Below are 15476 nucleotides of genomic sequence, written 5' to 3' on the forward strand. Positions count from 1 at the left end.
GACACTAAACCACCATTCTATAAAGAACCCAAATTGCCGTGACAGGTTCTCTTTAAAAAGGGTTCTTAGAACCCCAGGGTGTTGACTATATTTGTGTATATATTATGGGTTATTCACTTAAAGGGGTTTGACCACAAAATAAGTTATACCGTTTCCTGTGAATAGGGCGTAACTTGCTGATGAGACCCCCACAGATCTGGAGTATGGGGGGGGGGGTCTGATGTACCTTCGTCGCTACCTGAGATGAGGGGAGTAAGGCATAACTTGTTTCATGGTAAAACCCCTTAAACTTGCTGATATACCCTGTGTTTTTCCCCTTCTTTTTAAGGCATGTTATTACCAAATCCAACATGAGAAGCTCCACTAGTTGTTGGTCGAATGGAAAAAGGAAATGTGTTTTTTTCTTACAACTCTGAGAACGTGGGAAGATGCTGTAGACAATACAGTCCTGGTCTGGAAGGGAAATGGCGGAGTATGATGTCCCAGCCTGGTGATGATCTAGCTCTTCTCTCCAACTGCGAGTTTACAGTGAAGTGTTAATAGAAGTTCTGACATTTGCTGGCTGTATTTGATCATTGTAATAAGAAAGCATTAATATGTGATTTCACTAACGTTAGTGATGGCTGCTGGTGCTAACAGTACAATGAGTGGCGGCTATCTGACTAAAGCTCGTGAATGTTCTGATGGACTTGATTCAGAAATACCGGAGTCTTTTTACATGGACAGGACAGAAATATGTGTGTGTGTTCTTGGAGTCCAATATTGTACACGTAATATTGTATGAATCATGTACTGGACACCTGAGTTGCAACAGATCCATATAATAGAAAGCTAATGAGAACAGCTTTGAGAGAAAGAAGTTTAGTTCTTTTCTGTGCATATTGAGGTTTACAGTCCAATGTTTCATCTCCTATTTTGAGCTTTTCACCCAGTTGCCATGTAACGGCACAATCGGGTCATAGGAAAATCTTAAGAAAATGTAGTGGATCTCATCAGGTTGACATGAACCAAGAAGAGTGATTTACTGAGAAATATTGACAGCACACATGTATGTTGTATAGGAGGGAGAATGACCATAGTTAAATGGAAAAGTTTAGAGGGTAACTGTATGAACTTGATGTCACCTAAAATCTGATTTCATTGTTGTATATAGAAAAACTTTCAAAATTGGGGTATAACATGGTAACTTTTACACAAATCTGCAGATTTATTGACTTGCCTGTTGTGTGTGAAGACGAGGCCATATTTGCTCACTTCTGCATTGCATTGGATTCATTCCATGATGGAAGGTGACCTCCCTATTTTACTATGAGGTCTGTTACGATCCTGCTACGTAATTGTTGCCATAAAATCTGACAGAACTGGCAACGCATTGAGTGACCTGTTGTTAGATTGTACATCCAGGTTTTGTTGGATGTTTCTAACTATCAGTATTGTAAAAAGTATTAAGATGCCACTTTTGGGCAGATGAAGTAAAATCATGCAATGCACATTACAAAGACACCTAGAAAAGTAATATGTAAATATATACACCATACAATATACCGTATAGTTACGGATTGATAGGATTTGGTTACCTGTCGAAATTCTTTTTATAACCTATACATAAACACTGGATGTAAGAAATGATATTTAACAGTTGAGTAAAATTGTTACTACATAGCAATACATGACAGCGTCTTGTAGCATCCAATGTGTATTTAATAGTCACATTTTACATTGTATTCATTTCCTGCTTTACCTCCTTTCTCTTATTTAAAGGGAACATTTCAGCGACTTTTATCCCGCTATTTTAGCAGGGTATGATTTTTTTCCTTTCTAGATTTTTCTGGGAAATCTCAGACCTATCGCCTAAAAAAAATCTCGTCCAAAATCGTGTGGAATTAAGAAGAAAGTGGTCATCTTTTGTAAGAGATAAGTCCGGCTGGAGGAGGAGGGTTACTTTAGATATATTTTGGGTTCTATAGCAGATAGAACCATGGTTCAGTTAAAGGGATTGGCAGAAAGTGTTGGTGGCCGGGAGGGGGCTAGTTAAACATACATAAACATTTACTTACCTTCGCAATCTGTCCCGCGCTGCCTTTGTAGGCTTTCACACTGCCAAAGGGGGACAGAGTAGGCGTGAAAATCTGTTTATTAATATTTTGCCTTTGTGCTTCATTCCTAGTGCAGGGTATTTGTTGATCCACAGTATATATGCAGGTTCTTGCTTAGCTTGAGGTATTTGAAACTCCTTTTACTCCAGTCAAGCAATAATGTTCGTTTGTAATACCTTACCGTATAACAAATGATACGTTAAAGGGAACCTCTCACATTGCACAAGCTGTCCGACCTATGGGAAGCATTTTATAGAGCAGGAGGAGCTGACAGGATTGTACATAGTTTCCTATCTGCAGACAGCATGTCATAGACCAGGAAGAGCTGAGCCAGCAAGTTTTGAGAAAAAAGTGAGTACAGGCAAGATAGGATCTGTAGGTTTGTTCTTAAGTTAAACTTGTATGTAAGTCGGAACTGTATATTTTAGCATTTTTTTTTGGTCACTGTGACAACTGGATTTTGAAAATGTTGGATTTTGATAAGAACCAAGAATAATAATAAAGCTTAATTGCAGATGCCAATGATAACTATTATAGCTGTTTATTGTAGCCTAAGGATAAAGTACAGTCATTTAACAGTATCCAGAGGTCCGTTTGTAACTAGGGGTTGTCTGCAAGTCGGGTGTTCTTAAGTAGGGGACTGCCTGTATTACTAATAATGTCATATATTCATTTAAAATCCTGAGTAGGACCTTCAGCTGGACGTCCACATGCTGCATGGGTAGGCGTTAAAATAAATGACACGTTATAGTGAAGCATTTCAGCTCCTTCTGCTCTATAATTTGCTGCACTATGTACAATCTGTTCATCTTCTCCTGCATCTAACACGCTACGTACAATCTTGTCTATTCCTGTTCTATAACATGCTGCTTATAGGACACTATATGTACATACATTTCAGTTACTCCTTCTTTATGAAATGCTACAGATAGGACACTATATGCACAATCTTCTCAGCTCCCCCTGCTCTATAACATGCTGCCTGCAGATCATACTGCAAGTACATTGTGACAGGTTCTTTTTAAGAAGTGAATGGCAATAAATGGTAACGGCTGCTTTTTATCTGTTGTGAGTATCTGTTGTGGCTGAACATCTCATTAAACAATGAACTGTACCCCACTATGACTTTGGAGCCCCTGCAGTTAATAATATAGACTTGTTTCCCGCATGTTGCATCAATAACAACCTATTGCTTTTCATTTGTTTATACTTAAAATGTTACAGTGGTTGACAGCATACAAGATGTAGTGTAGATAAAGGTTGATCGCTTTGGACCCAGGGAAGTACCCCTGAGTCATTGTGGGGTATACTTTAGAATGGGTACAATGATCCACAATTACAGGGTCCAATCCTGTTCTAGAGGCTTAAAATGAGAATCTGCTATAACAAGTACTATACAGATTACTGTACATACAGAGCCACTACTGATTACTACTATGGTTTGCTTTAAGTTATGTTTGTTGTTGCATTAAAAGCCTAAAAACTGGAGGAAATTTAGAAATATTTAACCAAAAAAATTAGTATTTTGTACAGTAAATGTAAATAAACTGCCAATGACTGAATTGTAACAAGTTTTTATAAAGTGTTTAACATGTTTTATTGTTCATCTTGTACAATGTTGTTTTTTTTAAATTATTCAACTGTGCAGTCCAACAAAGAAGGAGTTGAAGGGTTAAATCAAGTGCTGGTTTTTATTTCATGCAAGATCTACAGTAAACGTGCATTGAAATGTTTTAGTGCTTTCATTTCTGCTGGTTTTAGTGTAGTACACAGATATATAAGATAATATGCTGAATGATCCCTTCCCCGACCACGGCCAGTCCTTGATTATTCTTCTGCCTTACTTTTCGTTTTTACCAACCATCCATTTAGAATGGGACCAGCTACCAATGATTTTCCTGCAGCATATACATGATATATGACCCAATTGGTTGACATATATGGGTGCTACACAAGTTAATAATTATTTATTTATATAGCGGTCACAGATTATGCAGCGCTGCACAGAGCTTGCCAAACCAGTCCCTGTCCCCAATGGGGCTCGCAATCTTATCAAGTTTTAGTTTTTGGCTAAATGGAGTCCCATCTGATTGCTGGTTCAGAGCATTCAAGAATATGTTACCACAAGGTCAGGGAGCAAACTACCAAACTTCTGCTTTTATATAAGTGGTTCCACTTGCTGATGATCAAATGGTAAAGGTGCATCAGCAGTGCCTGGCTGCTACTTTTTTTTTTATGGTGCCTTGAGTTTTTCACTTGGTACTGGGTATTTTTGTGCTGCTGATTCTGAAAATACCTTATATACTCGAGTATAAGCCTAGTTTTTTAGCACAAAAAAAATGTGCTGAAAACCCAAACTCGGCTTAAACTCGAGTAAAAAATATATACATTTTACCAGGTTTTTGTGGTAAAATTAGGGGCCTCGGCTTATACTTGGGTCGGCTTATACTCGAGTATATACGGTACCTTCCATTGATTATTGCTGGAGCATCCAGCACGAATGTCGAAGAACACCTCTTCAAAGGATATCACAGAAACAAGGTTTCAGCGATCTAATGAAAATCTCTAGTCTATTGACAAAAAATATGACATTAACTTTCAAAACTTCTCTAGCACAATATTGAGCGACCACTAGTTTGAGCAGTGTAAACAGAGTTTGCTTACCACCGATGCCTCGCTGCACACTGAGCATGGAGATGCGGCAAACCTCATTCACTTCTCAGTGCATATCACAAATCTTATTATCTGTTATATACACTCACCGGCCACTTTATTAGCTACACCTGTTCAACTTCTCGTTAACACTTAATTTCTAATCAGCCAATCACATGGTGGCAACTCAGTGCATTTAGGCATGTAGACATGGTCAAGACAATCTCCTGCAGTTCAAACCGAGCATCAGTATGGGGAAGAAAGGTGATTGGTGGTGGTGTCATGGTGTGGGGAATATTTTCTTGGCACTCTTTGGGCCCCTTGGTACAACGCCACAGCCTACCTGAGTATTGTTGCTGACCATGTCCATCCCTTTATGACCACAATGTACCCAACATCTGATGGCTACTTTCAGCAGGATAATGCGCCATGTCATAAAGCTGGAATCATCTGGTTTCTTGAACATGACAATGAGTTCACTGTACTCAAATGGCCTCCACAGTCACCAGATCTCAATCCAATAGAGCATCTTTGGGATGTGGTGGAACGGGAGATTCGCATCATGGATGTGCAGCCGACAAATCTGCGGCAACTGTGTGATGCCATCATGTCAATATGGACCAAAATCTCTGAGGAGCTTCCAGCACCTTGTTGAATCTATGCCACGAAGAATTGAGGCAGTTCTGAAGGCAAAAGGGGATCCAACCCGTTACTAGCATGGTGTACCTAATAAAGTGGCCGGTGAGTGTACATATACCAACACATAATCTACCCCCACCCAGCCGCCCCCACTGGGGAGAGGAACAAAAAACCTGGTTGCTACTTACCCTCTCAAGTTCTCTATGAACTGTAATGCTATACTTAAGCTTTAAAACATTTCTTTCTCATTTTGGCCTAGTTTTCATACATTTATAATCATACAAAATCTGTTGTAGATAACACCCTCCAAAGAACAGTTTATATATACACACTCATCTGGATGGTGTTCTTACTTATGTCATATAATATATGGATATTTGCTTTTAACCTATTTTAGGTATCTTCTCTTCTGTTTCTTTGAGGGGAATTTATTAACACAATTGCGAACAATTCTGGTGGTTTTGCTCCCCAAAATTTAAAATGCCTTGCACCAAATGTATCAAAGCTTTTAGACCCCTTTATGGCACTTTTCCGACTTGTCCAACTAAGGGGGTGTGTCCTTCGAAAATTGGGCTTGGCCTCATCAGAAAGGCACGTGGCTTGTGGGAAATTGTCGGTGCCGCTCAAAATTCTGGCACACGGTTTAGACCAGCTAAAACTAGGTCTTAAGCAGGAACCAACCGTCTTATGCTGCACCAGAATTCATCATCACAGTGATAAATCTGACGCAGCAAAAGACCAGTGTTTTCCAGCTACAGACCAACAGAACAAATTGTTAAATCCCCCCCATTGTGTAAGCTGACATGTGATTAAAAAAAAATAGCACTGGGGCTTTAAACAAAGCTGATTAAGTCTTCCTTGAGGAGGATGTGATGGGATTAGCCAGGTTGTTCCCGATGACACTTCTCACACAGTTCTATGTGAAGCCGGAGAGAAATGGTGTCTTGTCCTGCTCATCATCCAGGTAAGATTTTAAATATGAACATTTAATTACAGCGGGGGAGGTGACGTGTATGAGCCGCAGATATCTTTATATGTAATGTAAACCATGCTGGGGAGATCAGGGTGTGAGAATTTCGGAAAAAGAGCCATCAGTGACAGGAAGGGAGACAAGTATCAAGATAAGATCCTGAAATTACAACACAAGTAAGGAAATGACCAAGGTGGTAAAAGTAAATGACTCCAAAAATAATATGTAATGCAATTTGCATGTTCTTTCATGGTACATTTAGGTTTATATGTATATTTTCATTGCTTACTTAAAAAAAAAAAAAAAAACATAACACCACAGCATGTCAAAAATGTAATGTAAACTTCCACCTGCCCATTTATATTCACTACCACTATATGTGGCACTAAGCATGTTAGACACTTGTTTGACCCTCGCTGTGTCAGAATTCTGGATGGCACAAAGTAAGCAGACAAAAGTGGTGGAATATACACTCACCGGCCACTTTATTAGGTACACCATTCTAGTAACGGGTTGGACCCCCTTTTGCCTTCAGAACTGCCTCAATTCTTCGTGGCATAGATTCAACAAGGTGCTGGAAGCATTCCTCAGAGATTTTGGTCCATATTGACATGATGGCATCACACAGATGCCGCAGATTTGTCGGCTGCACATCCATGATGCGAATCTCCCGTTCCACCACATCCCAAAGATGCTCTATTGGATTGAGATCTGGTGACTGTGGAGGCCATTTGAGTACAGTGAACTCATTGTCATGTTCAAGAAACCAGTCTGAGATGATTCCAGCTTTATGACACGGCGCATTATCCTGCTGAAAGTAGCCAGTCTTCTGCTGCTGTAGCCCATCTGCCTCAAAGTTCGACGTACTATGCATTCAGAGATGCTCTTCTGCCTACCTTGGTTGTAACGGGTGGCGATTTGAGTCACTGTTGCCTTTCTATCAGCTCGAACCAGTCTGCCCATTCTCCTCTGACCTCTGGCATCAACAAGGCATTTCCGCCCACAGAACTGCCGCTCACTGGATGTTTTTTCTTTTTCGGACCATTCTCTGTAAACCCTAGAGATGGTTGTGCGTGAAAATCCCAGTAGATCAGCAGTTTCTGAAATACTCAGACCAGCCCTTCTGGCACCAACAACCATGCCACGTTCAAAGGCACTCAAATCACCTTTCTTCCCCATACTGATGCTTGGTTTGAACTGCAGGAGATTGTCTTGACCATGTCTACATGCCTAAATGCACTGAGTTGCCGCCATGTGATTGGCTGATTAGACATTAAGTGTTAACGAGCAGTTGGACAGGTGTACCTAATAAAGTGGCCGGTGAGTGTATATTTTCCCTGTATTTTGTGCCCAAATGTGTAAATGATAAATCTGGAGTAAGTGGTATATGGTGGAGCTGGAACATTGCAATGATAATAAAACTTTATGTACTTTTCACTAATATTTTTGAGTATCTATCAGACTGCAGTTGCAGACAACTACCACACTAACATGTGATGGCGAACCTTTAAGAGACCGAGAGCCCAAACTCCAAACCAAAATCCACTTATATACTGCTATTGCTACCTGTTCTTCCACATCTTTCAATCGTATCGGCCCCCTGAAGCCACCTATACAGTTGAAAGAAGGAGGGCAAATCAGACTCTCCTTGTAGCTTCTCTCCAGGGTCTCTCTGCAGGAAGAATGGTGGGTCCAGTAGGATGACTTCCAGAGATAATGCACCTCTGTCAACTGCTGGGGTGATGGCCTGAGTCCCCACAGAAAGGGCTCTGAGTTACACCTCTGGCAAACGCAGGGCCGGCTCCAGGTTTTAGTGGGCCCCTGGGTCACAGAGCCTTAGTGGGCCCTTCGTGGGTCACCCTCCAGTAGCCACACTGCCCTCCTTCCCCCTGTAGACAAACTGCCCCTCTCCTCCTTCTCTAGAAATACTGACCCCCTCCCTCTCTAGACACACTGCCCCCCTCCCTCCAGGAAAGAAAGATAACTCACCTTTCCTCGTCCCCTGGAGCATCGCTTGCAGCTGCCTTCTTTCTTCGACATGTGCCTGCCGTACGCTCTGTACGTGGCACACCTGATCTGATGACGTCATGATGTGCGCCGGCTTCAGAGCCGTCGCATACAGTGAGGAGCATCGCTTCAGGGGAACAAGGAAAGAGGTGAGTTTTAGATTCTGCTTCTATGCTTTGCTCCCAGATGAGTGCAGCATAGAGGTAGAAAAGTAATCAAATCGGATGGTGATCATTTGTACCAGTGTCTTGATGAGTGGACCCCTCCAGCACCCGGGGCCCTGGCACTTGCCCGGGTTAGCCGAGTGCTGGCACCGGGCCACCACTGTAGTATAGAATGTCAATATTTTCTATGTGTATATATCAGGCAGGTTACCGAAGCCCATTACATCTGCATTGCAAATATGCCTTTCTGCTTTTTCTCAGCATTTGCATTACAATATACAATATAATTGAGCGTTATAATTTACCTTTCACCCTTACAGAATCCTTTGTGTAGTTCCAAGGGTTGGGCTTTTGGTTTGGATGCATTTCAAAAACAACATGTGACTTGTCTGTGCTGCAGGCTGCTCAGCTCTCAGCCCCCACCTTTGTGGTCCTGTATAGCTCCTCCCTCTCCCACTGATGTCAGATCACCAGGCTGTGAGCTCTGTTCATTTACAGCAGCACAAAGGTGGGTTCTGAGCTAAGCAGTGAGCAGCACAGACAAGTCACGTGTTGTTGTTTTTTTTAAATGCATCCAAACCAGATGATTTTGTCAGGGTGCAAGGTAAGTTAAAACAAACAATTATATAATACAAATACTTAAATAAGTGAGAAAGACATACTCACAATGCAGCTGTAATGGGCTTCTGTAACCTGTCTTTAGTGAAAATGAGGTCCCTGGTGAAAGGTTCCCTTTAAAGCAGTGGTTCTCAACCCGTGGGTCGCGACCCCATCGGGGGTCAAACAACCAAAACCGCGGGTCACCTAAAGCCATTAGAGCTGCAATTTTATAGCGTTTTTACTGCAAATCGCATGGTTTGGGGTCACCGCAACATGAGCAACTGTATTGCGGGGTCACAGCATTAGAAAGGTTGAGAACCACTGCTTTAAAGGATACCACCAGGATGAAAGATGTAAACCAAGCACACTTACATGCTGGTGTGTGTCCTCTCTGTCAGGATCCCCTCTTCTTTTAGCTTCTTATGCTTCTGTTTTAACAAAAAAAGGTTTTAAAAATGATGCAAATGTGCATGAGGGGCTCTGCCTCCATAGATGTAAATACAGCCTCGAGGCCCTCAGGTTCATTTGCATAATTTTGATGGTAGATGTCCTTAAATAAATAGATTTTTACCTTTATTTCTGGGGTTGAGAGGTCACTTGTGTTCTACTGTAACTATTGTGAATACCATTAAATGTTAAGTAGATTAACCCTTCTTAGAAACGGCTAGAGCATTGATTAAGACTTATTTTGCCAGTCATTATGGCAGTAAATGTTCAGGATTATAGGAGTTTCATTTTTCCTTACTATATAAATCTTAATATAGTGATCAGTGGCAGTCATACAAGGGATGTAGAGAAGTTGCAGAGAGTGTCCCTTAATTTTAATAGGAATTGTTGCAGTGCTAGGATAGTAAACACCTAATTATTGGGGGTCCCAGTAATGTGTGCATACCCTGACACAATCACTGCTTCCAACACCTCCTAACAGCTGGGCCAAAACAGCCGCCCTAGTTAGTGAGTACATTGTTAAAATGACCATCCTGCAGCTCCAGCAGGAGATTCCTCAGGGGATCTGTGCATGGAATTCTCTTTTATGCTCTTCTTTCTTAGAAAAGGACTCTTACAAATACAACTGCAGAGCAAGTCTGAAGCCGATGGAGCAGCGGTGCTAGTGTGAAGGAGCAGGAAGAAATTAGGACATGGCAGGGCCCGGGTCATTGCTAATGTTGCTGGAGGGGCTCTGGTGATGCCACCTGAAGCATATCAGCATATTTTTAAAGGACATCTAGCACCAGGATAAAAGACTGTATGCAAATGAGCCTGAGGGGCTCCAGGCTCCATTAACATGTATGGAACCTGGAGCCCCTCATTTTAATACAGTTCTTCATCCTGGTGCCCCTTAAAACCTTTTTTTTTTTTTTTAACAAAAGGAGAGCGTAAAAGAGAATTTCATGCACAGATCCTTCATCACGATGGCCTAAGGAATCTCCCGCTGCAAGTGCATTAATAAGTACGTTCCAGACAGTAAATCTCCTGTAAAGTCTGTCAACTGTACATATATTATACTGTTGTACAATAATTGATAAACAACAAGGAATTAATGCAGATGCCAATTGTGCCACCATTAACATAACTATGTAAACAAATGGTTAAAGGATATGGTGCAGAGCGGGAAGAGGTTGCGATTATGCTAATAAAACTGAAAGGCTAATGGGGGGGGGGCAGAGCCCCTCCATGCTGTAGCTTCACAAGCTGTTCAACTGTCTCCCCTCCCCCTCTGCTCCTTCAGCATTTTCCCATTCCCTCTGCCTGATGTAATCTGACTGCAGCAGAGGAAGTTTCAACACACAGTGGGAGGGGGAAGAGCTCCTGCACAGTGTAAAAGCCTGAGAATCTTCAGCATGGAAGGGCTGTGGGAATCATCCCAGTAGCCCTTCAGGCTCATTAACATCATTTGAACAGTTGATTTTAGAAGAAAGGAGACCATAGATAACAAATATAAGAAGATTACGGAGCCTGGATCTATGAACAAGTGTCCCTGGTCTATCCATGCTTGATCTTGATGATAGATTTATTTTCAGTGAAAATCACGGATGAGAAAAACAACACCAGTGTGAAATAGTCCTTCTAGTGGTTAATGGAGTATAGAAATGATGGCGTTTTCTGGCTTTTATTTTGCAGCTTAGTAATCGTTGGTTTGATTGCTCTATTTGGATGGTTCACCCACAGAAGGCTGGAGAGTCTATGAAAATGAGGGAGAGCATGGAAATGAATCCTGGATGTCTCCAGGAAAATGGTAGGATGGAATGTATCATTTTAGCTGTACGCTCTTTATTACAGCTCTAATTTACCCTAATAAATGTTACAATTACCATCTTGTCATGAACACTTACCTTCTATCCCATCTTTCTAGTTGTAAGTGCACATTTGTTAAACTGGCGACACAATGGCCAGTCTATCCTTGCACTTTTCTTTAAACACCAGAAAACTGCAATACTGTAATTTTCAATGCATTAACACGTGAAGACCAAGATTTCTATTGAGAGTGAAAACCGCGCATCCATTGCCTTCATGCAAACTTGTTTCCTTTCAATGGACTCAATTATTATTATTTTTTTTTTTTATCAGATCCTTTTTATTGAAACAACTCCATCACATTTTACATTTCCAACATTGAGGACAAATCCCAACAAACATTCCCCCCAGCCCTAACCCCAGTACAATTCCTTATGAGTCCGTAACTTGACCCTTCTGCCACGGAGGTAATTCCATTCATTTTCTTGTATATTCGTCTTTATGAACTGCAGTATATCAACTTAATTATTCCAATTACCTCAGACATGCATCACTCATTCCGACACTAGACACCCCTGAGATTATTTGTATAACTTCTCACAAGCATAGTAAGGCCGTCTCAAGAGGACAGAGGGTTTATCAAGAACCTAGAGGGGAGACCTGGTGTAGCAATCCATGGTCCCCACACGGCATCAAACTTTTTCATAGCCTTTCTTTTTTTGTATACTCCCTTTTCCAGCCTGATTACATTGAGTCGTTCCTTCAGCTCCTTAATAGTGGGGGAAAGCCGTTTGGATCCATTTGGACGCTATTAATTTACGCGCCTGATACAATATCAAGCGCTGGTGTTAAAGTGGAGGCTATGATTTTAAGCAGCAAACCTAGGGATAAATGAGATGGTAAGATCCAATTTATAGTCTGATTATTTTCTTAACCAAAATTCCAACAGCAGTAAACAGTAGTGTAGGATCCATCACTGGTAGCAGGCTAGGCTGCAGGTGTATTGACTTTAAGTATAGCTACGGTTCCAGTCTGGATGGCTTCCACAAGCTAATCGGAGTAAGGCTCAGAGTATCCCCTTAACTATGGGTCTGGAACCATCTTCTTCAGCCCTGCAGCAGCAGTCTGCAGGCTGGGGCTCTCACAATGTTGTTTTCTCTCTCCACAACTTCTCTCACACCAACAACACCTCTGCACTTCCACACAAATCTCTCTTTCCATTCCCAGGACCAAGGCGGAACTCCCTTATAAACTGACATTCTCCCTTTAGAAGGTTCTGAGCTGCCAGCCATTGATACTGCCTGCTTACTACCTGGTGCCTTGGAACACTAAACATTTAATACACATATTAAAATATGTAAATGAGCAAATATTGAACCTCAATACCAATACAGTTCAGTAGGTGATGGAGTCGTACCACCTTGCTAACTCCGCACGACAGTGTTTCATAGGTAAAGTCAATAAGCTAAACTGCAGCAGTCAACAGGAGCAATATGGCCAATCTTCCTCAAGTAACACCACAGGGGCTACCCAGAGTACATTTAGTAAGGACTTGGGCATCAGCTTACTTTCTCCAAGTAATTAAAGAGAAAACACTTCCCCAGGCACCAGATACTTTGTCATCCGTAATTCTTTACCTAGATCACTTCCATTATAATGTAAGGAAGTTGCATAAAAATGTAATAACTTCCAGACCCACATTTTCCCTGTCTTCTGAGGTGCGATTTTTACAACTGAAGTAATACATTTGTTTTACTTGCTTATTATAGTTTGTAAACTTACAATTGTGGGGGGATGTGGTGAACATTTTTCCAATATATTAATAAAAAAAATCAAGCTGCTCCCTCCCAAAGAGATGCGTATTCCACCCGTGTCTCTATGGAGGCTGCATGAGGTCACATCTTATCTCCCTGTGTTTCTTTAAACAGTTCTTGACATTCGGCTTCATAATGCTCATAGCATATTGCAGCCAGAGCAGAGTAGAGCTGGAAACCCCTCTTCAATCTGGTAGACAGAATTGCCGTAGCAAAGTAGAAATAACATTGGAATGAAGGGGCACATTGCAGCCTTTCTTTACAAACTGAGGGGTCATTCAGGTTAATGACCCTTAAAGGGGACCTACCACCACGATTCTACCTCTAAAGGTAGAACGGGTGGTAGGTGGATGAATGGGACGTAAGGATAGCCCTTTTTGGGCTAATCCTTACGTCCCGACTATCCTTTTGTAAACTTTAATCAGTTGATATGCTAATTTAATTAAGCGGCTACTGGGGCGTGGAGTAGCCGGACATGAGGCTACTAGTCGCGGCTACTCCACGCCCCAGTAGCCTTGTTCCTCCGCCTACCGGGTAATCTTCGGCGCGCAGCTTCTCGTAGCTGCGCGCCCTCGTGCGAATATCCTGCGTTCTGCGCATGCGTGCGCGGCCGCAGCTCCGAGGCCGGCGCTACTGCGCATGCGCAGACGCCGGGTGCTCGGACGAGGGCGCGCAGCTACGAGGTGCTGCGCGCCGAAGATTACATGGTAGGCGGAGGAACAAGGCTACTGGGGCGTGGAGTAGCCGCGACTAGTAGCCTCATGTCCGGCTACTCCACTCCCCAGTAGCCGCTTAATTAAATTAGCATATCAACTGATTAAAGTTTACAAAAGGATAGCCGGGACGTAAGGATTAGCCCAAAAAGGGCTATCCTTACGTCCCATTTATCCACTTACCACCCGTTCTACCTTTATAGGTAGAATCGTGGTGGTAGGTCCCCTTTAAGGAGGCAGTATGAAATGATTTGTGACCAGATCACAGCCCCCATAGACTTCTATGGCTCCCAGTAACGGTATAGTGAGCACAGGGGGGTATCCACTCGTCTAGCACTTACCCTCCTCCTCCTGGCCCTGTGTTCACCCAGGATCCAGTACAGGCAAGCACACTGCTGCCTGAAAGCACCCTAAGGCCGAATTCTCACTAACGTATGCCTGCTCGGCTAGACAGGCATATGTCTGGCGCGATAGAGAGGAGGAGGGGCGACCCCTCCCCTCTCCATAGAGATGCAAGGGTTACGGCCATGCACACGGGAAAGATAGGACATGCGGTACCGTATTCCTCCGTGCGCCTAATGCTGTCCAGGGGGGGGGGGGCGTATGTATGGGATCAAGCTTGTACATAGCAGCAGTGGCGTAACTAGGAGAGACAGGGCCCCCTAGCAGGCTTCTGCATGGGGCCCCCCTTCCCACTTAAAAAATATACATATTAGTATACTCACACATGCGGGTTACAATCACATATAAATACAGTCATGTGCACAAACGGCATATACACACACATACAGTGCCATATGCAACATACTCACATACAGTGTATACAGGCACCATATACACATCACAGATACTGAATATATACATCACAGTATATGTTATATACTGTACATATTATGCTGGACATGTGCAGTACAATATAGATATAATGGTGCACATCCTCCATTCTTTATTGTGTCAGGTCGGATGACGGGGAGAATTTCTTAATAAAGTATATTTTATTAAACACACACACACAAAAAACATCTGAAGTGATGGTTAATCTATAACAATATTTGTAATTTTTTTTAAGGACTCTCTCAGATTCTCACATTGGTTCTTGAAGATCTGGGCCTTTTCTACCACAGAGATGTTAATGGAATTGGGGTATTGTACAGTTTGCTCCAGGCACCATGGCTGCAGTCATTACTAAAGGTATTTTCATATTGATCAAAAAGCATATTTAGAATACTTCCTTTAAATAATTCAGCATTTAATATGGTTTACATAAACAAGTTTGACTTTACATGCCCAATATGCAGGGAACACACAGTCAGTTATCATTTCTAGGTCTGCAAAATGAGTCTATACTGTGGATATCATTCCATGAGCCTTCATATGGTGGACACTATTGTCCCCCATTTACTTTCATATTATGAATATATTATAATTAGAGATGAGCGAGCACTAAAATGCTCGGGTACTCGTTATTCGAGACAAACTTTTCCCGATGCTCGAGTGCTCGTCTCGAATAACGAGCCCCATTGAAGTCAATGGGAGACTCGAGCATTTTTCAAGGGGACCAAGGCTCTGCACAGGGAAGCTTGGCC

The 15476-nt window shown here is 42.2% G+C and overlaps 2 protein-coding genes across 7 annotated transcripts in view; both read left to right on the top strand.

Moving 5' to 3' along the window:
* Positions 1–3829, top strand: part of ALS2 (alsin Rho guanine nucleotide exchange factor ALS2) — a 50076-nt gene extending 46247 nt beyond the window's left edge. For both annotated transcript variants that reach the window (XM_072121217.1, XM_072121218.1), the window contains exon 34: positions 329–3829. In XM_072121217.1, the coding sequence (XP_071977318.1) occupies positions 329–367 (39 nt within the window). In that variant the 3' untranslated portion in view covers positions 368–3829. The remainder of the gene's footprint in view (positions 1–328) is intronic.
* A 2410-nt stretch (positions 3830–6239) lies between these two features.
* The window catches only part of MPP4 (MAGUK p55 scaffold protein 4), a 41702-nt gene continuing 32465 nt past the window's right edge, over positions 6240–15476 (top strand). For all 5 annotated transcript variants that reach the window (XM_072121221.1, XM_072121223.1, XM_072121222.1 and 2 more), the window contains exons 1-3: positions 6240–6351; positions 11250–11364; positions 14960–15081. In XM_072121221.1, coding sequence (XP_071977322.1) covers positions 11283–11364; positions 14960–15081 — 204 coding nt within the window. In that variant the 5' untranslated portion in view covers positions 6240–6351; positions 11250–11282. The remainder of the gene's footprint in view (positions 6352–11249; positions 11365–14959; positions 15082–15476) is intronic.

The sequence above is a fragment of the Engystomops pustulosus genome, chromosome 8 (genome assembly GCF_040894005.1).
Source record: "Engystomops pustulosus chromosome 8, aEngPut4.maternal, whole genome shotgun sequence".
NCBI lineage: Eukaryota > Metazoa > Chordata > Amphibia > Anura > Leptodactylidae > Engystomops > Engystomops pustulosus.